Here is a 23,763-nt window from a genome sequence, read left to right as displayed (position 1 = left end):
GGCCCCTCCGACCACCAACACCCATAATTCATTCACCAGTGTGAGTGGCACCAGGGGCTAGGGTGAAGTGTCCTGCGCAAGGACACAACGGCAGCGATTTGGATGTCAAGAGGCAGGGAGCAAACCTGTAACCCTCAGGTTTCTGGCACAGCCGCTCTACCCACTACGCCATACTGCAAATACCAATCCATGTGCTTGGCAGTTGGCAATGAGACAGGCATAAAAAACAGTACAAAGACAAAACAAAAGACAGAAAAGACCAAACAGAAACACTCAACTCCCCCCCATTACCTCCCTCAAAAAAAGAAAAAAAAGAAAAGCTAATTAGAATCAATGAGTAAAAAAGTGCATGGGGGGTTATTTTATTCCTTCTCAAATAGTGGGGCGGGTGAGCACAGATAACATGTTTTATCAGTGTCATGCTTCCAACCCTGCTTCAAATTCAAATAAAAGTGCACTGCAAAACATGCTCATTGTTGCTATTAATCCTGACATCCTCATTTTTATTCATAAAAAAGTTAACATTGCTGATCAGTTTGAATTTATTATCATTTAAGTATTTTCTTCTGTTTCAACTTTTGTTGTACGTTGATCTATATTCTTTGTCTGCTTTTGTTTTCATCAATGTTAATAAGGATAGTGTAGGGCAGAGGTGTACTTATAGGGGAGGGGGCATATCAGAAAATTATTGAGAAGCATTAGGTCATGGGTCCTCAAACTACGGCCCACCGGCCGAATACGGCCCGCCAGCGTCCAAAACCCGGCCCGCGGGAAGTCTCAAGTTGAAATTGTTTTTAAATAAATAAAATATAAATATATACATATATATATTTTTAATATATTTTTTTTAATCTGTCCTTTCTACCGCTTGTTACTCTTGGTGTCTCCTAGCCTTCAGGCAAATCATATTGTCTAAAAATGCATTTTCCCATTGTTTCTGTGGTTTATCTGTTATACACTACTCAATACAGGCTAGAGCGGATGATACATTAGGTCAGGAAAAAACACAGAGGCTATTTCATCCCTACAAGCCTGTTTCGCAGGTTTATCCTGGGGATTTTATATATACATGTATATATATAAACTTTATATATATAGCTGTAGAAAATGGATGGATATATATATATATAGCTGTAGAAAATGGATGGATAATATATATATATATATATATGTGTGTGTGTGTATATATATATATATATATATATATATATGTGTATGTACGTATGTATACAGCCCAGCGCCCGGGCAAATTCTTTTAACCCAATGCGGCCCTGAGTCTAAAAGTTTGAGGACCCCTGCCTTAGCTTATTAGCGTGCATGTATCTGTGAGGTATGTATTGTGTAGTTTGCAGATTTTGCTTGCCTTTTGTTTTGTTGTCTGTTAAATTGTATAATAATTGTCCTCTATTTACTATTACTCTTCTTCTCTAATTACATGGCATGTTGCAACCAAGACTTTAAAGGTGCATACCACAGGTGTCAAACTCATTTTATGTGGCCCGCAAAAGCCTGGGAAAAGTGTGTGCGAATAAAATACTTCATTTTTTTTTTCTAAATGCAAATAATTATTTCGATTTTGACAGGAAAAAATGCATCTTTTAAACGTTATTATTTAATCATGCCAAATATTACACTATTATATGGTGTATTACAAAAAATAGGTTAATAAAGATACAAATAAACAGTAGAAGATTTGCTTGTCACCTTTATGTAAGTAAAGGTACATGAAAAAAATCTAATATTCAAGTGCATATAGGCAATAATGTAATGATATGAGGTCATTACTATACTGGTACACGATTATATCAATGCTGTCAAATTACTATTATTTTTAGTTTGATGATTTATTAAAAAAGTGGCCATCTGAAGGCAGTCATTACTGCGACATGGGCCTCAATGAAAAGAAGTTCGACACCCTGGCTTCTTACGTTACCTCCTGTGTCGGAGTAGTTGACCAGTAGTTCTCAACCTTTTTTCAGTGATGTACCACCTGTGAACATTTTTTAATTCAATTACCCCCTAATCAGAACAAAGCATTTTTGGTTGAAAAAAAGAGATGAAGTAAAATACAGCACCATGTCATCAGTTTCTGATTTATTAAATTGTATACCAGTGCAAAATATTGCTCATTTGTAGTGGTCTTTCTTGAACTATTTGGAAAAAAATATATAATAATAGCTAAAAACTTGTTGAAAAATAAACAAGTGATTCAATTTCAGATAAAAATTTCTACACATAGAAGTAATCATCAACTTAAAGTGCCCTCTTTGGGGATTCCAATAGAGATCCATCTGGATTCATGAACTTAATTCTAAACATTTCTTCACAAAAAAAATATTTTTAACATCAATATTTATGGAACATGTCCACAAAAAATCTAGCTGTCAACACTAAATATTGCATTGTTGCATTTCTTTTCACAGTTTATGAACTTAAACGCATATTTTGTTGAAGTATTATTCAATCAATATATTTGTAAAGGATTTTTAAAATTGTTTCTATTTTTAGATTTGTTTTTTTTAAAAATCTCATGTACCCCTTGGCATACCTTCAAGTACCCTCAGGGGTACGCGTACCCCCATTTGAGAACCACTGTAGTAGACCAGTGGTTCTCAACCTTTTTTCAGTGATGTACCCCCAGTGAACATTTTTTTGATTCAAGTACCCCCTAAATAGAACAAAGCATTTTTGGTTGAAAAAAAGATAAATATAAGTAAAATACAGCACTACGTCATCAGTTTCTGATTTATTAAATTGTATAACAGTGCAAAATATTGCTCATTTGTAGTGGTCTTTCTTGAACTATTTGGAAAAAAGATATAAAAATAACTAAAAACGTGTTGAAAAATAAACAAGTGATTCAATTTCAAACAAAGATTTCTACACACAGAAGTAATCATCAACTTAAAGTGCCCTCTTTGGGGATTGCAATAGAGATCCATCTGGATTCATAAACTTAATTCTAAACATTTCTTCAGAAAAAAATAAATCTTTAAAGGCCTACTGAAACCCACTACTACCCACCATGCGAGTCTGATAGTTTATATATCACTGATGAAATATTAACATTGCAAAACATGCCAATACGGCCTTTTTAGTTTACTAAATTGCAATTTTAAATTTACCGGGAGTTTCGTCTTGAAAACGATGATGATGACGTGTACTCAAGACGTGACGGGTTTTTAGGAAGTATGAGCACTGCGCACACACACAGCTAAAAGTCATCTGCTTTAACGGCATAATTACACAGTATTTTGGAGATCTGTGTTGCTGAATGTTTTGGAGATCTGTGTTGCTGAATGTTTTGGAATTTGTTCAATTAATAATGGAGACGATTGTAGCTGAGATAGGCGCCAGCGCCCCCCGCGACCCCGAAAGGGAATAAGCGGTAGAAAATGGATGGATGGACGTCAAAGTAGAAAGATGGAGTTGGGAAGCTTTTGCCTTTGGCCACACAAACCCACGGTGATTCCTTGTTTAAAATTCCTGGAGGTGAAACGGTACTATGGATCACAGCACGGTCAAGCGAACATGAATCACGACGGAACGTCAACCAGCAGGTTTTGGTGAGAAAATTGTGGTTAAAAAGTTGCTTCTTACCGGAGAAAAGCTGATTTTGTGCCGTCCATAGCTGCCGTCGACTCCCCTGAGACACTGCGCGTCAAGACACCCGTGGAGACGCACCTCCGACTATCAGGTACTATGAAACTCACTAAAACACTAGCAACACAATAGAAAGATAAGAGATGTCCCAATGCAATCACGTTTTGTTTTTTTTCCGAGTCCGTCGCTATCAATATCCTCAAACACAAATCTTTCGTCCTCACTCAAATTAATGGGGAAATTGTCGTTTTCTCGGTCCGAATAGCACTTTTTTGTTGGAGGCTCCCATTAAAATCACTGTGAATATGTGAGGAGCCCCCACACTTGTGACGTCATCGTCTGCGACTTCCGGTAGAGGCAGGGCTTTTCTCTTAACACCGAAAGTTGCGAACTTTATCATGGATGTTCTCTACTAAATCCATTCAGCAAAAATATGGCAATATCGCGAAATGATCAACTATGACACATAGAATGGACCTAATATCCCCGTTTGAATAAGAAAATCGAATTTCAGTAAGCCTTTAACATCAATATTTATGGAACATGTACTCAAAAAATCTAGCTGTCAACACTGAATATTGCATTGTTGCATTTCTTTTCACAGTTTATGAACTTAAACTCATATTTTGTTGAAGTATTATTCAATCAATATATTTATAAAGGATTTTTTTAATTGTTTCTATTTTTAGAATTGTTTTTAAAAAAAAAATCTCACGTACCCCTTGGCATACCTTCAAGTACCCCCATTTGAGAACCACTGTAGTAGACCATCCGCCACTAGTTGTGCTGCGGCCCTTTTATATCCAATCTCCCGCGTTCAGCGCTGGGCGGAAGTGGAGCGCATGCTTTTCCTCTATTTAAGCGCGCCAACTAGGACCTCCACAACACAGGTCTCGAACAAACTGTCTCGTCCACGACTCGGCCGTGTCACGCTTCGAGCCCACGTTAAGATGCCAGAAGAAACGTCCGTCTCGACAAGTTCTGCGAGGTAAAAAAGAAGAATAAAAAAAAAACGCTATTAGTTTGCTACTTTCATGTACGAACGAATCACGACCTGATTGTTAGCAACACGCGTGATGTTTGCTCTCGTTGATATCGTGACTTTTCCACAATAGTGACGGCAAATGTGTGCAATGTGTAAAGTAACTCTGGTTCTTTGATGGCCTTTACGTATTGGGTGCTCGTGGAAATGCTACACACAAACTAGTGAGCATTGGCTAGCTAATAGCAACACGGCTAAGCTAACGCGTAATCGCTGAAGTGCGTGTACGTTAAAACCGTCAAAAAGGGAAACGTCGAGCGCATCACTGCACGTTAAGTACGTTTGGCAGATGTTGTATTTGAGTACTGACTAAACTTGTGTTGTTTTTGGATGCAGCGTGGACGAGAAGCCGTGCTCGTCGTCAGCCGCTGCGATGGACAGGTGGGTGTCTCTGTATGAAGTCAACTGTTTTATGCTATTGTTCCTTTCAGTGTTGTCAGAAATGATAATATGGTTTTTATCATAGACTTCTTATAAGTACATGCAGCATTGGCTGCTGTGACGCGAGAAATTCGGCCGCCATCTTGAAGTGGTGATGAAAAGCCGGCGAGCAGCCTAAACTGACAGTTGACAGGTAGAAAACAAAGACGCCGGCTGGTGGTCAGTGTTTTCCTGCTCAAATGAGCGGACTGTTGAAAATAGGGATCGGGGGACTTTTTATACTTTTTGATTTCTATTTTACTGTTTTAATAATGGTACCCTTTAAAATTGTTTTTAATCATATTTATTTTTATATTGGTTTTTAATTTTGTTTTTTTGTTTTTATTCAGTCATTGGTGGCACATAATGTTTTTTTTATATTGTTTTTAACATGATTGTGCAGCACTTTGGAAACGTTCTTGTTTAATAGAATTGAATAGAAAGTACTTTATTGATCCCTGGGGAAAATTCAGCACCACAGTTCGCTCACAATAAACAATAATATATGACATATATATATATGAATAATATAAATATATTATACTTTTAAGTGCACTCAAGAAAGAACATATGCATTATACAGTCTTATGGCTGTCGATATGAAGGACCTCCTGTGTCGTTCCGTGTTACATTTTGGGAGTCTGAGCCTCCCACTGAACGTGCTCATTCTCTCCGCAAGGTCCGAGTGTAGTGGGTGGGAGGTGTTGTCCATGATGGCTAGGAGTTTTGCTAAACTTCTCCTCTGAGACACCACCGCCAGAGAGTCTAGCTCCACTCTCACCCCGTTACTGGCCTTCTCTACCAACTTGTCCAGTCTGTTTGCGTCCCTCACTCTCAGCCCGCTGCCCCAGCAAGCCACGACATGCAAGAAAGTGCTCGCCACCACGGACTCGTAGAATATCTTCAACATCTTTGTAAAGAAGTTGAAGGATCCTTCTTGTAGCGGGCCTCATCGTGTTTTGACCCATTCAGCTTGTCGATGTGTACTCTGAGGTATTTATAATCTTCAACCATGTCCACATCGACCCCCCTGATGGAAACAGGGGTCGCTGGAGTACTCCTCCTTCCCAGGTCCACAACCAAATGTGCCATATAAATAAAGTGGATTGGATTACTTTTCACATGTAAGATTTAACATTAACATATTATTGGTTATTTGTGAAAAGAATGTTACCACAGAGTTTAGAAGGAGCAAATATATTCAATAGTACTGAAATAGTAGAGTATGACCATAGTATAATTGCTTGTAAATGAAATTACATTTAAAAATCTCATATGTTAATAACAAAGTTGGAAAAATGAAGATAAAGATTGTAAAAGCCAACAAATATATCAATATGAAGTGTCAAGACAGAATAAGCTGGTGCTGCAGCAACAGAGTCTAAAGCTGTGGTTCTCAAAAGGGGGTACTTGAAGGTATGCCAAGGGATACTTGAGATCTTTTAAGAATATTTTCAAAATAGCAACAATTCAAAAATCCTTTATAAATATATTGACTAATACTTCAACAAAATATGAATGTAAGTTCATAAACTGTGAAAAGAAATGCAGCAATGCAATTTTCATTGTTGACAGCTAAGATTTTTTTTGTGGACATGTCCCAAAAATATTGATGTTAAAGATTTTTTTTTTTTTGTGAAGAAATGTTTAGAATTAAGTTCATGAATCCAGATGGATCTCTATTACAATCCCCAAAGAGGGCATTTTAAGTTGTTGATTACTTCTGTGTAGAAATGTTCATTTATAATTGAATCACTTGTTTATTTTTCAACCAGTTTTGTTATTTTTATATATTTTTTTCCAAATAGTTCAAGAAAGACCGCTATAAATGAGTAATATTTTACCAGAAACTGATGACATAATGCTGTATTTTACTTCTTTATCTCCTATTTTCAACCAAAAATGCTTTGCTCTGTTTAGGGGGTACTTAAATAAAAAAAAATTTACAAAGTGGGTACATCACTGAAAAAAGGTTGAGAACCACTGGTCTAAAGGTCCCTAAGATATATGGATATCTAATGTATTCATACATTGTTTATGTAGGATATATGCATGTGTATATACAACCTAATCATATTGTTTCTTGAACTTAAAAATAGCTTTTTTTTTCCCCACTTTTCTGGGATTATATTCCCAGTTTTGATCTCGGACGTCTGGTCATTTATAGCATATAAGAATATCTGATTAGTGTTAAGCAAACAATGAATAATAAAGCATGTGTCCTTCTGTCATATCATAGTATGACAAAAAACTGAAAATCAGTGGTATTCAGTGAGGTAAGATTAATTGAATGTGCTGACAGTTTATTGCTCCTGCCAAATGAATTTCACTGAGTAGAGCTCATCAGAATCACCACTCCAGACTGCGGCCCCTCATCTAGTAAGCTCCAGTAGGCAGTAGCGGTCTATGCTGCTCGTCTACTTATGAGATGTCCATGGTACCTATGGTCAGTGTTGCCCACTCCTCAGTAAGGAAAGTGGCCATTGGCTGTCATAAAAGTCGCTAGATGACGTCATCGTCTTATTTGCATGATTTCTTGCAGTGGATACTGAGGGACATATACAAAAGTTGGTTTAACAGAAAAGGAAGATAAGATTAGAACTGCAAGGTAACCTTTTTGATTCTTGGGGTTTTGTGTTGGAGTTGAGCTGGGCGACATGACAAAAGTATATCTCCATATATTTTTACTTAAACTTGATATTTGGTATATATTTTCCGATGAAAGTATACATATGAAGATACTATTTTTTTTAGCTAGATTCACTGAAATAGAAGTGAATGACAACTGTACTGTAAACAGTCGGTGGCACTTTTATTAATCAATTAGTCAAGATGGGTATTAACAGCACAGAAAAGAAACTGGTCAAGTAGCACAGAAATACATAACCTATCAGTAAATAAAATAGAAAAATACTATTTTTACATTGCTGTATAAATACATTTTTGGCAGCATTTCTCGTGCAAAATATGCCTGGTTTGGCAACTCGAGAACAGTTTTGATTTGGGCTTGCATGGTAAATTGTTTCATTTGTCCAAATGTGGCCAAGTAGGCACATTGTGGGTTTCTTGAACGTCGTATACATTGCTAAAAGAAAAATCTATAGATCCCTCTGCTATCTTCTACTAGTTTTTTTCATGTATAAATCGCTCTTCTCTCCTACGACTCTCGGTGTCATTTGGAATGTCTGTTGTGATTTCCCTTCCTGAATCGATGACCCGCCCTATCTTGCCTCAGTTTGGCCTAAACTTAACCAATCGTGACTCATCATAGTAAACCAACCATAGATATTCTTATACGTGCAAGCACATCTTGGAAGGACAGGGATTTAGTAGCCCATTAGAGGGAGTGGGGAATTGAGGTTACAATCTTCTCTTAATTCATGCCTTGTTTAAAAAAATATATATCTATCTTACAAACTCGATATATCGCCCGAGTTGGAGTATTGGTGTAAAAGAATAGAGGGTTCTGATATTCACTCACTAACCAAATGTCATGACTGGTATGTTAATATGAACGATGGAATTGGTACATTGCAGGGAATTATATTAGTTTCAAATGGCAGCAAAGAAATATTTACATCTCGCTCTTTAAACCAAGTGGAAAGAGGTGGCAGCTTTGCACGTACTCGTTATTTCATTTGCAGTCTGGAGGCATTTGGGTCTCTTCTGTACTCACATGGTAATCTAGCTAGATGACACACAGACAAGGTGATTTACTGAGTTTTACAGTAGGCAAATTAAATTAATGATTTAAGTCGAAACTTCCGTCTGGGCAATCAGAAGTTCCGGCCTCCCCGGTACAAATGGAGCGCACCATAAGTCTAGACAGAAAATGTTTTGCGCAATCTTCTGCAATTCCCGCCCTGTGAAGGTGTCCACTCTATTCGAGCAGCAGCACCAGTCACTGCTCTTTGAGGACAGTAACTGCTGCGTGCTTTCACCTTAGTTTTCAAGACATAAAGTCTCAAAACACAGAGAAAGTCGCTAGATTTGTCGATCTTTGCTGTTTACAAAAAAGATTTAGTGACAAAGTTGGCAACACTGCCTACCATAAATCAAAGATAGGATTATTGTAGTAAAATGCGTGTGTGTTTATAAGCTGACTTTATTGTTGAATTTTTATTGTGGACAATATTATCTGCAGAGTACTTTTTTCTACTTTTTTAGAAAGCTGAATGCCAGATGCCAAATTACTCTATCGCTGACCACTTCTGACTAGGAATGTGATATTAGCGCAATCCTTTTTACATGCATGAGTATGTCTGAGGTGTGTGTTTGTTTATCCTCTTATGAACTGTCAAACATGAAACTGCTGAAAAGCTTTTGATTGAGCAGGCCAGATTTGCTTTAAGTCTTTTCCTGTGTAGTTGATAAAATTCAACAGTCTGCACATGGCCACGATGACTTTTACACAAATTAGGATCATTAAATATTTTCATATAGCATAAATGTTTACGCCCTAGATGTTTAATATAATTAGAGCCTACTAAACATAAGTCACTTGTTTTTGAGTTTTTCTTATTCAATAAAGGTCCAGAGGAAACCATGTATTTAAGTAATCAAATACCAGATTATAAAGGAGGGTTTTACGCTGCTTCAGGAAGAAAGGCGAGAGAAAAAGAATCCAGAGGGACAAAGAACTCTTGCAAAGCTTTATTGCTTTTGGGAATGGGAGCGCAGAGTTTAGGCAAAACGTATTTTCTTTGGTAGGGGAGAAAGATGAGCAAAACACTATTTTGATGTGATACACTGAGATGCTCCAGCACCCCGCGTGATCCCTAACAGGACAAGTGGTAAAAAATGGATCGATGGATAAGCCAAAACCAGGAATGTTTGATTCAACATTGGGCAAGGAGTCACCAAGAACCCTGTTTGAAGAGTAACATTTCACAAAGGACAAATGAAACATGAATTGGTGATCTCAACATCAGAACAATATTTGTCCTATTCACAGAAGGTGGGGGTTTGGAAACTTACCCAGCAAGCCCAAGGAATGTGTAATGGGTCATACATGTCTTATCTGCGGACAAAACCAACAAATGCAGCGAAGACCGCAGCATACACAACACAGACTCGAATTGTGGTATTAGACAAGAGATTATTAAAATAAATTTACTATTAAAATCTACTTTCTTTTCACCAATACAGTAATCTTGATTGTTATACTGTAGGTTTAAAGTACTCTGATAGCCTGGACGATCCACAAAGTTTTGGTATCGCTGTCTCCTGTCCACCAAAAACAGACATGACTTTGCCACGTCCAGGGTAATTCCTGTGTTCTGCAAAACTATTTACTTAACAATACATGTGGTGTTATCATTGCACGCCTTGTTGTCATCCCACATTGCTCAAGCAAAAGCTGTGCCACTTATGTCACAGAAGCTGCCATTGCTGAAATATCGCCTCTACCTGGCTGCAAAAAATAAATAAATAGAAGGTAGACATCAGGTGCAGTGCAGCATGTACGCTTTGATTGCTAAACGCTGTGTTAAAGGTAAACCATCATGTTATGGGATTTATTCAATTGATTTTACAGAGGGGAAAATTATCGCACATGGCATCTCTCGATTGCTTTAATGACTGTTTGCATTCCAACAGTTCTGTAGACGTCATGGAGGAGGCGAATAAGCTGATCGGCACAGGGAACAGACATTTAGTGATGGGTGACATTGTCTCTGCAGTCGCTGCCTTTCAGGATGCATGCGGCATGTTGTGAGTATATGTAGATCAGCTGAAAGGTGCATTTCACACAACTGTTCTACTTTTTCACCAAACCTGAGTGACTGTTTAAAACCTGTTGAACTGCTTTTAACAGCTTTAAAGTAGATACTCACTACTTGTGTCCTCAGAGCTGCCAGGTATGGAGATACTGCAGATGAGTGTGCTGAGGCCCTTTTCCTGTGTGGGAAATCCCTGTTGGAGCTTGCCAGGTAAGCAACTGTTTTTTGTACCACATTAATTGTAGGGATTGTTTTAAGTTTTGGTTACTGTTGAAATAAAATAATTTGGGGGAAGTCACTATTTTATTGATGAAAAATGCTAAAACCGATCCAATGCAGGGTAATATCTTCCAGAGAACCAACATTCTTTGCTGTGGAAGTTCTTTTGTCATTTTCAAATATTGGGGACTATACTTGGTATACAAAATTTATTGCTGGTTCTTGGAAGATATATTTTATTGTCACACTTTGGACACAGCTGCTGTAGTTGTTTTTTTTTTGGTCTAGCATTGAGTATTGTTCAGGCGAACTGTTGCTATACATTGTTTGCATTAAATATTGTAGATCAGTGATTCTCAAACTGAGACAATGCACAGGTTCCAGTGTCATTTATATATTCAGTGCTACTGTTCAAGCTGTCTAATGTTAGAGGCCCAAAATATTAAATATACTTGTTGAATAGAACCTACCTTGTTTTAAAGGACTACTTACGTTTACTATGCAACTATATTTTAATGTTTGCTTCATTATGGTGGTACTTGGAGCTAAGTTTTTTTTAATGTAATATTGGGTTTGTGAACCACTGTTCTAGATGCTGGGTTGCATTGATTTGTTGGCATCTTTTTTAGGACTGAGAACACAGTCCTTGGAAATGCCTTGGAGGGAGTCCCAGAAGAATCTGAAGATGAGGAGCAGCCTAGTAACTCCAATATTGAGAGTGCCAACAACCTTGATGGTAAGACTGTCTGATCTGGAGCTTCCAAATGAACAAATAATTTAATAATACTTGGTAATAAGTTTTGAATAAAAGTTGACAGTGAAAGTAAGATTTTAAAAGATTTTTTTTGGAACACATGACTCAACTAAAATTATTTCCTACATGCCACTCTGGATCAGAAAACACTCGTGATGAGCTCCGAAAACAGGTCTATGACGCAATGGCAGAGAAGCCTGAGGAAGTAGAAATGAAGCTGGAATTGGAGAATGGGAAACACACAGCTGAGGTGAAAGAGGAATATGGCTGGGCAAAATCGTCAACCGATCAAGTTGGCAATGAAACCGGAACGCTGTCCACTTCCGAAGTGACTGTGGTTGAGGAAGCTCAACTTAATGGAGTTGATGAGGAAAGCCCGTGTTTTGTGAACGGGACTACAGAAAGCCTCACAGAGTCTCCTGCAAAAGGAAATGTTGAGACTGAAGGTAATGTAGGACAGAATGGTGAAAAGACTGAGGAAGACAACAGGGACTCCAAACCTGAGGAGGAAACAATGGGGCAGAATGGTGAAAAGACTGAGGAAGACGATGGCGACTTCAAACCTGAGGAAGCAGTGGGGCAGAATGGTGAGAAGACTGAGGAAGACGATGGCGACTCTAAACATGAGGAGGAAGCAATGGGGCAAAATAGTGAAAAGACTGAGGATGGCGACTCCAAACCTGTGGATGAAGCAATGGGGCAGAATGGTGAGAAGACTGAAGAAGACTATGGCGACTCCAAACCTGTGGATGAAGCATTGGGCCAGAATGGTGAGACGACTGAGGAAGACGACGGCAACTCCAAACCTGAGGACGAAGCAGAGGGCAGGCAAATTTTCAATATAAAACACGTGCATGATGGGTGCAGCACTATACATTGGGTGTTTTTATTCGTATGTATTCTGTACACTTTATCAGAGTAAAGGAAAGTCACAATAGAACATTTTTTTTTTTTTTTTGTTCTTGTGCATATGTTAACACTGCTCGTCACAATATTAATTAAATTACAACTATTTATTCGCAGATGAAGATGATGGTGATGACGAGGGAGTAGAGATAAATGGTGAACAGGTAAGCCGCTTCTGTTTGCTGTTTTGTTTGGTATTTTATTTAAATTGTTTCTGTCAGGAAGAGGATGAAGTTGGAAATCTGCAATTGGCTTGGGAAATGCTGGAGCTGGCAAAGTTCATCTACTTAAGGTGAGAACAAGAATTTTTCGGGCGCATTCACACCCGGCCAGACTTCCACTCGGGGCCAACTTCACACGTGGTATTTGCAGATGACGCAATTGCGTTTTGTTCAGGAGATAAAACACAGTAGCCAAAACAAATTTAAAAAGCTAGTTTGACAAAAACACTATGAATCTCAGCAAAACTAAAATAATGCTACGATAACTGTAGAAGGGAAAGTCAAAACACAAATGCAAAGTAGATATTGAAAGGGTGAAATGCTATCATTAACAATCCTTATGTAAGACCTGTTTCACATTAGTATATCAGCTACTAAATGAACGCTAGCAAAAATCAACCAAAGGAAGTCGCTCTATTCCGCTTATAAAGCACTCTTAAAACATCATACACCTGTTTTTATATACATGCTGTATTTATGTAATGTAGTAACAGGCTCATGTAATATTCACGTATTTTTATCATTAAGCATGTAAAGTATTTCAGACTCCGTACGCACAACGTTTGCTTTTTTCTTAAACAGCAAATAATACTAATTGAGACTGTATGAGAGATAAATATGATTACTTTGGTACAAATGATAATCCAGAATCTTTAATTGTGAGGTGTGAATATGAGGATGAGCTACAAGTTTTAGAAGCTGTTAAACCGATGCCGCTTTAGTGAAATACTTGGCATCATGTAGCAGCACTGCTAAATGCTAAACAGGAAATGCAAACTATGAACATTCATTAACTGTACAATGTCTGCTCTCACTTGTAAGGCTGACTGTTGAGGAACCCTGTCTTCATCCCGTTGAGATGAAGACAGGGTTTTCCATAATTTGCCAAAATACCTTTGGCGGTGGGGCATGGTCGATGTGATGTAATCACTTGATATGTGATAGCTAAATCCTTTTTAAAGGCAACAAATGTGAACAAAAATTTAAAACAAAACTGTTTTTAATTATAGTATTAACATTTTTCTTATCGGTGTGTTCTATTAAATTTTGCTGCTTATACAATGCACTTTGAAGAAATGTCTTTTTAAAAAAAAAAAAAACAATCCTTTTTCTTTAATATCTAATCTATCTTTATTTAATGTTATTGTAGACTGTACTCGTGTTTAGACTCTTTACATCTGTTGCTCCATGTCCGTGACAAAAAGGGACTCGGGCTGCAGAGAGCCTGACGCCACACTTTGCTTTTCCACTGCCTTTCTCTCAAAAGCTGCCAGTCATCTTAATTTGTGAAGATCGCTGTCCATGGGTATATCTCAGATATACCCGTGCACCATTGCCTCTTTGCTCCAGACAATCCTATGCGTAGATCTTACGTCATCAAAACATTCAGTTTTGGGAGCTTTTTTCTGGAGTTGCCTCAGTCAATAGTGCGTTAATTGTATGGATGGAATGTATGATTACCTTCTGGTGTTAATGTGTATGTTTATGATGGTAATTTTACCCATGGTCTATGAACACAAAGTCAGTGGCGAATGAAGCTTTGTGTCTAGGAGTGAAGCACCATGAAAATACTTGTTGGAATGGGGTCCGTTAGCATACAATTGGCAAAGGCTAAAAGAGCGTTACACTCTTGATTTCCTCTGAACTCTATAATACATTATATTTTATTCTCTTAGGTGTGGTGCCTTATTTAAAGCCGTGGCGCACCGCCACAATAAAATACATTAAGGGTAAACTCTGGAATAATTGATCATAATCCTTTTAAAGGCAAAAGTCTTTTCGCCATCTCCAAGTTGAATGTCAAAGTTGACCAATTTCTGTTTGACTACATAAAAGTAAACATTGATTGATATATCCTTCCTCTATACAGGCATGATTTATCTACAAAAAAATTTCACCAACTGTAAGGCAATGCATAGGGTAGTTGGCTCTGATCACAGCGCGGCTAAAAAAAAAGTGTGGCTGCATTTGCTCTCATAATAGGGTTGGAACTAACTATTAATTTGATTGTCGATCAGTCTACTAATCGGGTAATAAAGCGTCAACATATTTAATGGCTCTCGTTTTTTTCATGGACTTCTAAATTAAAGTTATTTTAGGCATGTGTTTAGTAACAACAAAGATGACTAATTCATTCTGTTACAAAAATGAAAATTACAAATTGTCCTTGTAAAAATGAGAGGCAAAGTGATTAAAAAAAACATTATTCATGTAATAAAGTAAACAGTTAAAATAGCAGCAATGAGAACAAAACACAATCTAACTTCCTCAAGACATTTTGACTACAAAGCTGCCCACTGGTGTGTAGATTACATCTTGGTAGTTTGACTCAATGTCCGTCCATCCATTTTCTACCGCTTGTCCCTTTTTTGGAGTTATGAGGGGGATGCTGGAGCGCAGCGGACGGCGGTGTACACCCTGGACAAGTCGCCACCTCATCGCAGACAAACAAACATTCACACACTAGGGGCAATTTAGTGTTGCCAATCAACTTATCCCCAGGTGCAATGGAGGTGGGAGGAAGCCGTAGTACCTGAAATTATTGGTTTTTCCACACTTCATCTCACTCTTGTTAGCTAGCAAGGTAGAAGCTAACACTTACCGAGGTTAAGACCGCATCCTCCCTCCCAATTTCCGACGACATGTCTCTGCTTTAAATGCTTGCGTATCACAGATGTACTGCTGTAAAAACAAGGTCAGCTTTGCAAATTCAGCAAGGTATTCATGTTTTTAACAAGAATAAATATTCTCACACATTACATGTTATCACTGGCGATGTTGATGGCGAGTGACCCACTTCCGCCCGGACTAACAAGTGTAGACATCACGACTCTTGTCGACTATTCGTTGCAGCCCTATCTTATATTAACTTGGTTAATATTCGCGTCATGACATATCGTTAGTTTTTGGATGTTTTTAGGGGGCTTAATAAACGCAATAGAGTACTCCAATTAGCTTTATTTGCCACCTCGTACTGGCTGTATATTCTGAATTATAATGCTTAAAAAAAAAAACTGCTTTTTGTCATACATAGGAATTGTGGATGATAAAAGGGCAGTTCAGCTTTTTAATAACAAAATACATTGATGCAAACTGCCTCAACCGAGAGTACAACCGGGGTGAAATATGAATGGCCAGTTTAAGTGGAGGCTAGGTTAGTGGGTCATTCCCAAGTCTATCCCAATACAATTGGCCTAGTGAGTCAGGCTTGTGCAAAATTCTGAATTTGAAATTGCCCCACACCAAAAGATTAAGTGGAATTAATTACAATTCATATAAAATACTTGTAACCAAATAACCGGTATAATTTGTCAAGTGTAATGGTTTTGACTTAAATTAAGTGAAGTAAATTATATTTATCTAGCGCTTTTCTCTAGTGGCTCAAAGCGCTTTACATAGGAAAACCAAATATCTAAGTTACATTTAAACCAGTGTGGGTGGCACTGGGAGCAGGTGGGTAAAGTGTCTTGCCCAAGGACACAACGGCAGTGACTAGGATGCGGGAATCGAACCTGCAACCCTCATGTTGCTGGCACGGCCACTCTACCAACCGAGCTATACCGTATAAAATATTTTACACTTATATTCCATTTTGAATATTTGGATAAAGTGAGGCATTCTTTGAAATATTTTCCATTTGTCATATTACATTGTTTTGATCAAATATGCTTTTCTTGTCCATGTGACGTGCTGTAATTAAATGTTCATAAAAATTGGTCGTGTGAAATTTAAATATAATTTTAAAAGCCAATCTCATTTAAAGTAGTAATTCTACACAAGTCTGGTGACTATGCCCAGAATGGGTCACTATTTGTAGGTCACAAGACAGACCTGAAATTACTGTCTTTTTTTCCTTCAGAAAGGAAAGCAAAGAAGACCAGCTTATGGCAGCCCAGGCCTTCTTAAAACTTGGAGAAGTCAGTACAGAAACAGGTATGTATTTTTTTTTTAAACACTTTATGAGACACAATGAATCTGAATTTTTGTTTTTTCAGTATTCCAGAAGTAAAATTTTGTATTGCGATCTTAACAGCTTATTGAAAGTTCCTTTTTAATAGTCAAATGCTTGGATTTTACTGTTATGTTCCGCCCATTCAATGTGTGGTCACGCTAGTGCTGTTTTCAATGAGTGCTAGGTGCCATTTTAGCCTTTCTCTTGGAAAAAAATGCCCTATACTTGTGTTTTTGGCTGCACAAATTGAATCATTTATTCAGAGTTTCTCAAGAGGTTATCAAAAAGGACGGAAGAGTGTAAAAGTTTGAAGTGATCACTTTGTTAAAATGTTATACTTAATGTTTATTTCCTATTAAGCATAATCATTATTTCCTTAAGCACGTTTGCTACGAATAGGGATGTATACAGAGGAGTGGTATTTTTAAGTACCTGTTCCTAAGTGGGTCAATCCAAGCGGGCTGTGAAAATTCTGGACTAATGATACTGCTAATGATACTGCTATCGGTACTTTATCTAGCTGCCCGTCGGAATCTTGACACGCGCACTGAAACATTCATTCAGGCACCGCTGCAAAGTATAAAAAACACGATCGATCAGCCAATCGGAGTCTACCTTTTTACCCTCCCACTTGCGTGTGGGAGGAAGTAAACTGAATTATAGGTTTACATGTCATTGAAATTGCGAATGAAATCAATGTTTGCTATAAACAGAATGTAAACGCTAATAGCCGTGGAAACAGTCAGTTTGACAGAGTAAAAGGTGGAAACTTATGATTTATCAAACATTCACCTCCTAGGGAGTCCTGCTAGCCAGGGGCAAGCTCTCTATACACAGCCCTGCACGGTGCACCATTCTGGGGCCATTTTTGTGCTTGCTTCTGGGACACAGGGCTGCCTCTAACTCAAATTCCATAGCCAAACATTTCCCAAATGAATTGTACGTATCAGGTGATATGTTTCTTTGACAAATATGACTACTTGTCGCCATTAAGCTGTTAAACACCTGTTACTACTGCGTCCAGTTGTGGGTATTTCTTTTTTTTTCTAATTCATCTAAAATGTTAACATTGCAGTACTCCCTAGTTTATTTGTTAATACGGAAGCTATAAATCTGGCAGGTTAAACTATTAAATTGATAATAGATGGGAAGATTTTATTTGTCATAACGCCCAGCCTTAAGATGTGATGATAATCACAAATAAGGAAACTCCACCAAGTTTAACACTATTTTCTCCTCAAAATACCCTCATAGTCCAGTGTCAAGCGCCAATTGAATTGAAAAAATATTAAAGTTCCTCAGAGGCATGATGACAGCCACTGACAGGTCTCTAACGGCTGTTTGCGTTCCATCAAAACACATCGCAACGGCACACCTACCTAATATGCTAATTGATTGTATTGATTTATGATGCACAGTACCGTGTAAAAGTTCTGTGCTCTGCCTACATTATTTTCATCCAATTTGCAATTGTAAAATAAATGACGCATCTGTGTGGTGGTTACAAGATGACATAACTGCATTGTACTGAAAACATGTTTAGAATTAAAAAAGCAGATGTTTATCCACTTCTCTTGTTTGAGATCCATCCATCTATTTCCTACCGCTTATTCCCTTCGGGATGTTACATGTTAACCTTGTGCCAATAAAAATTGTAAAAAAAAAAACACTTTTTTTTTTTTTTTACACCAATTACATATCCTACCAATAAGGGTGTGGATGAAATCTTAATGATATACAGCCCATCTACGAGTGTTTCAAAAGCACCAGCTTGTCTAATCTAAATAAAAGAAAGCAAAACCTAAGAGTTAAGCTTTTACCAAAGGCAGCAATCAGAAATAAAGCTTTCAGCACATACACAATGTTGACGTCTAGTCATATTTTAATAAAGATGGGGAAACACATGATTACTCGTAAACAGCGCATGCTAACAAACATGGCAGTATGTTACATCATGAAATGCAACCTTACTCAAGCAAAAACTATGCATGTTTATATAAATTTCCTTGACTCAGCCACACACAAAAGTTGTAAATCTCCAAGTTTTCATCTGTTTTTTCGTATATCGAATGGTGTCTAAAGCACATGATCAGTTTGTCTGGGAAGGTGACCGACATATAATCTTTTTTATCACTCAAATCTGTTTTTGATAAAGTATAGGCATCTATTTCGTTGCTTTTTTTCCAGAAATATTTAAGCCACTTTTGTACTTTGTTGCAGCTGCTTGGTTGTCCACCTCTGGAACTTTTCACTTCTGGGAAAAAGTAATGTTATAGAATCGAAGCAATGTATGACATTTGCGTGCACTTGTACACAGTGCAGTCTTGATTAAACCAAAGTGCCATCATGTGATATGGTAAAATGTATGTGTATGAATGTCTACAAAACATTTTTAGTGTGTGCTTTTGACTCCTGTGCTTTATCTTAAAGGCAACTATCCTCAGGCTCTCGATGATTTCCAGGAGTGTTTAGCGCTGCAGCTTAAGCACCTTCCTGCTCACAGCCGTTTGCTGGCTGAGACCCATTACCAGGTTGCCACAACACTTTGTTTTATGGTTAAATTCAACCTGGCTATCCAACACTACAGCAGCTCCATAAAAGTGATAGAGACCCGCCTGGGTGAGACCACATTTTCTTTGACTTGCATGTTCATTTATTAACAATTTTACTAGAGTCAAATACCCTTGTATTGTGCCTAAATTGGGTTCTGAGCAGACTTTTGTGTGTAGCTATGTTGCAGGAGATCATAAATGCTGCAGAGGGTACAGAAAATGCTGCAGAAGACAAGACCGAGATGGAGGAACTGAAGCAGCTTCTGCCGGACATCAAGGAGAAAATAGAAGATGCCAAAGAAAGCCAGAGGACCATTAGCACAGCCTCCCAGGCCATCCAGGAGACACTTGTATGTTCCAATACATAACAAAACCCACTCTAAAGCTCAGCATGTCATGTGACTAGTTGTGTTTATGCTGCCTTGTTGGAGGGAACAGCTGCTAGAATTATCACAATAATACAACATGAAATGTAATTAGACAAACATAACTGACTCCTATAATGCACGCAGTGTGCATTTTACTACTTGAGTCAGCCATAATGAAGGACACAGTTTCAGGACATGTACAACCACCATTAACTTTGCTGTCCTACAATCTTAGATCAAGAAGTAATATTTCCCCTTAAAAATATAACCTCTAGCATTGGAGCAAAGATATAATTTTTAGATTTTTCTGCTGTGAATTTGTACAACCAACAAGCATTTAGCTTCGGGGTTATCTGAGTTAGTCTAAGAGTGGGGGTCCAACTTGCCTTTAAAGGGTGAGATTTAATTTACATTCAACAAGTTTCCTTTTCATGTCTATATATTTAATATTCTTTGGTGTAAACTTTTCACTGCACTCACAATTGCTCCACTATTTGTGGGTTTGCAAATAACTTGTGCATTCCCTTAGATTTTGAATGAAACCCTCAGTTACAATTTATCTTTGTAAAATATTAGCAGTGATATTAAGAGTTGAGTTAAAAGATCAGGAAAATATTAATTCACTGGTTGCATTAAGTTATGCACTTGTCACTGGATGTCCCAAGTTGATCTTGTGTGCACGACACAAGACAAATGATTCCTAAATGTTTTTTGTTTTAATATACCAAGTATTAGTGTAGCAAACTCTACTGGCAAAGTTTTGTAGTGGCCCATTTTGACAAAACAGTCCAGTGTAAAATGTTGCAGACCAACATGGAAATATTTACGCTCTTGACTTTAAGCAGGTGGAAGGGGGTGACATGCGAGGTGCCAGGCAGCGGTTTAACAGCCAGAAAGGGCCATGCAAGCAGAGTGTGTGTACAAGAAATGCACCAAAGTACAAAACCAGCACGTTCTGTAAATTGTAAATAAAAACTAAATACAATGATTTTCAGAACATTTTCAATGTTCAATTGAACACACTACAAAGACAAGATATTTAAAGTTCGAACTTAGAAACTTTTTTTTTTTTGGGAAATCATTAACTTTGAATTTATTGGCAGCAACACATAGCAACAAAGTTGACACGGGGGCATTTGTACCACAGTGTTACATTGCCTTTCCTTAACACTCAGTAAATGTTTGGGAACTGAGACCAATTTGATTTACAGCTTTAGTTGTTAAACAGTCCGGGGTTTTCATTGTCGTATTTTAGGCTTCATAATGTGTCTCCCATTTTTAAGGGGAGACAGCTCTCTGCATAGTTTTTAACTTCAAATTACAGATGTAGCGACCAATTGTAGTTACTGACCATTGTCCAAACATTTTGATATTATTATAGACCGTATATGGTAAACTTCCTAAACTCTTTGCAATAGCTCGTTGAGAACTGTTCTTAAAACTGTTCGACAATTTGCTCACGCATTTGTTCACAAAGTGGTGACCGTCACCCCATCCTTGTTTGTGAATGACAGCATTTCATGGAAGCTGCTATTACAGCACCCACCTTTTTCCACTTAGCCGGTTCACCTGTGGCATGTTCCACATTAGTGTTTGAGCATTCCTCAACTTTTTTTTTTGCCACTTGTGCCATATTTAAAACATGTTTCAGGCATGAAATTCCAAATGAAGTAATATTTGCAAAAAAAACCTTCCAATTTTAATGTTAAGTGTCTTGTCTTTGCAGTCTATTAAATTGCATATAGGTTAAAAATTATTTTCATATCATTGTATTTTATTTTTAAATTACGTTTTAAAGAATGTGCCAACTTCATTTGTCTTCCACCACAGACTTTGTACTGAATTTAAAAATAAAAAAATAGATCTCGTGCACACACTGTTCAGTCATGAACGTTTTATCGTATTTCAGACTGCACAGAGAAACAGCTTGTTTTTCCCCTTCCAGTATGGTGTGTGTGGTGCATGCAAGGATGTGTAACTTGTCCTGAGTGCTATATTCTTCATATTTACTTAAACACAAACTCTAGCTATCTGTTGTGAAGTCTTGCCAATGCTGGTAAATCTCTTGCAGGGTGGTGCTTCAACATCATCAGCATCGTTCAGTGAAAACTCTGGCCAATCTTCAGCCTTCGCCACTCCCGCCCAGGTAAGAATCCACAAAATACTGATCGCATAGCTAGTTCAAAACATAATTTTGATGTGGAAATGCATTTTTTTGTTGTTGTTCAAGATCCAATTAAAATCAACTGACAGCGCATCATCCTCTAAAGTGGCCTCAGACATCTCGCACCTCGTCAGAAAAAAGGTGAAGTCATCGTCCCCTAGATTAATTTTATTTTTTGGAGCAGACAAAGGGTCAGTTTACTTTAATCAGGAGATGGGAGTTACTCTATTTATGTAACTTTAAATTTGTCAAGGCTTTTAAGGAAGTTGACATGTTCAGAAAAGAAGCCCTTTTGTTTTTTAGGGTCTGATCTTTTTGGTGTGATGCTTGCTGTGTAAAGGGTTGTAGTGTGCATGTTTTACAGGGTCTGTCAGCTGTTTGCATGGTGCATTAATTGATGTTTTTTCCATGTTTGTTTTTGCTCCCACAAAATTAACATGGATTACAGTTGTGAGGTCTTGTCTTCTATATTTCTACAGAGGAAACCAGAGGAGGTGAGCCCAGTAAAGGATGCTGATGCTAAACAGGCTAAACAGGAAGCCACAGTTAATGGCAGTGGGGATTCTAGTGGCAGCAACGGAGTTGAGGAGGAAAAGTCACAGGAGGCGAGTGTTAGGCTTGTGTTGTACCATAATATTTGGCAGCAAGAAATATGTAGGAAGTATGTCAGACATTTTCACTACTTATATCGAATTGGGTTGAGCTTCCGTTTTGTAATTTTTGATCAGAGGACTGTTTGTCCAGTTAAGCAAGCTTGTTTTTTTTTTTTTTTTTTTTTGGATACCGGCTACAAATGACATGTTGGCACATTTTATTCAGTTTGTGTAAAATGCAAACAATTGTTACATTGATAGACGAAGTGGAGATTAAATCGTGACCTGTTAATCATAATTTTTCATTTCTTTTAGGTTGTCCAGTCTTCAGCGTGTCATGCCTCATCTTGAAAGCGCAGCATGGATACTTACCACTGTTTTGATGTTTTTGTTGTAAATAAGATCCATTTTCATAGATTTGTTTGTTCAAGTTTTGTATACTTGGAGTAAATAAATTTGCAGATGCAAATGATGTCATTTTTTTAACTCTTCAATGTAGACTGAATTTAATGTACATTGACTAGCAACTTGAAGATTTAGCTGGATGGGTGTAAAGTTCGACAAGTTAGTGTCAATAATGGTTACCTATTGCACACAATACAAAATTGCATCTCAATGTACTATAATAAGCCCAGGTAAGTATTGAGTTGTGTTCGGTTAAGGCTAAGAACCTCAGAAACTTGAAATGTTTTCCTGCATTTAAATTCTTATCCCCAAATTGTGTGATCTGTTGATGCGTTTATGCCACACACTCTTGATTTAAACATAGTACTGCACCTAGTTCTGCAAAAAATCCATACGGAGACTGCAACATTTAAATAACTAGCAAACCATTCATCATACTGCTTTAAAATAATTTTGAAAGACTAGACCTGGCCACATTTGAGTAGGAATGGGCCTTTCAAGATAGTCCACTGACTATAGTATGACTGTTTTAATGCAAAAGTGTCGCCTTTGCCGAACAATTCAATGTCTATCACTTCTGGCATTACGTAATACCCCGACTAGGGACAACTACCACGGCTAGTCGATCTGATTATATATTCCTTTTTTTTTTTTTTTTTTTTTTTAAGAAGAGTCGGGGTGCGTTGATTCAACCTTTTTAAGGATCATGCCCTGCTGTGGGATCTGAGCCAAGGATGTCGTCGGGCCTTGTGCAACTTATTGAGACATTCATGATTAAAGGTTATATAGGTAAACTTTGAATTATGGAATAAATGACTTGATTACTACACGACAGGATGACTTG

At 37.7% G+C, this 23,763-nt stretch overlaps 1 protein-coding gene across 2 annotated transcripts; it reads left to right on the top strand.

Annotated features, from left to right (window-relative positions):
* Positions 1–4,434: 4,434 nt before the first annotated feature.
* Positions 4,435–22,983, top strand: nasp (nuclear autoantigenic sperm protein (histone-binding)). Of its 2 annotated transcripts, XM_061883630.1 has the most exons (15): positions 4,435–4,591; positions 4,982–5,026; positions 10,664–10,777; positions 10,915–10,995; positions 11,634–11,740; positions 11,902–12,582; positions 12,782–12,828; positions 12,886–12,956; positions 16,745–16,818; positions 19,268–19,456; positions 19,567–19,739; positions 21,829–21,903; positions 21,988–22,062; positions 22,401–22,526; positions 22,830–22,983. In XM_061883630.1, exons 1-15 carry the CDS (start codon positions 4,446–4,448, stop codon positions 22,863–22,865), a joined length of 2,040 nt encoding a protein of 679 aa, XP_061739614.1. In that variant the 5' UTR covers positions 4,435–4,445; the 3' UTR covers positions 22,866–22,983. The 2 variants fall into 2 exon arrangements, with proteins under 2 accessions (XP_061739614.1, XP_061739615.1); XM_061883631.1 differs by lacking the exon at positions 22,401–22,526.
* The last annotated feature ends 780 nt before the right edge of the window (positions 22,984–23,763 follow it).

The sequence above is a fragment of the Nerophis ophidion genome, linkage group LG22, assembly GCF_033978795.1.
Source record: "Nerophis ophidion isolate RoL-2023_Sa linkage group LG22, RoL_Noph_v1.0, whole genome shotgun sequence".
Classification (NCBI taxonomy): Eukaryota; Metazoa; Chordata; class Actinopteri; order Syngnathiformes; family Syngnathidae; genus Nerophis; species Nerophis ophidion.
Note: the sequence above shows the minus strand (reverse complement) of the source record. Positions and strands in the feature narration are given on the sequence as shown.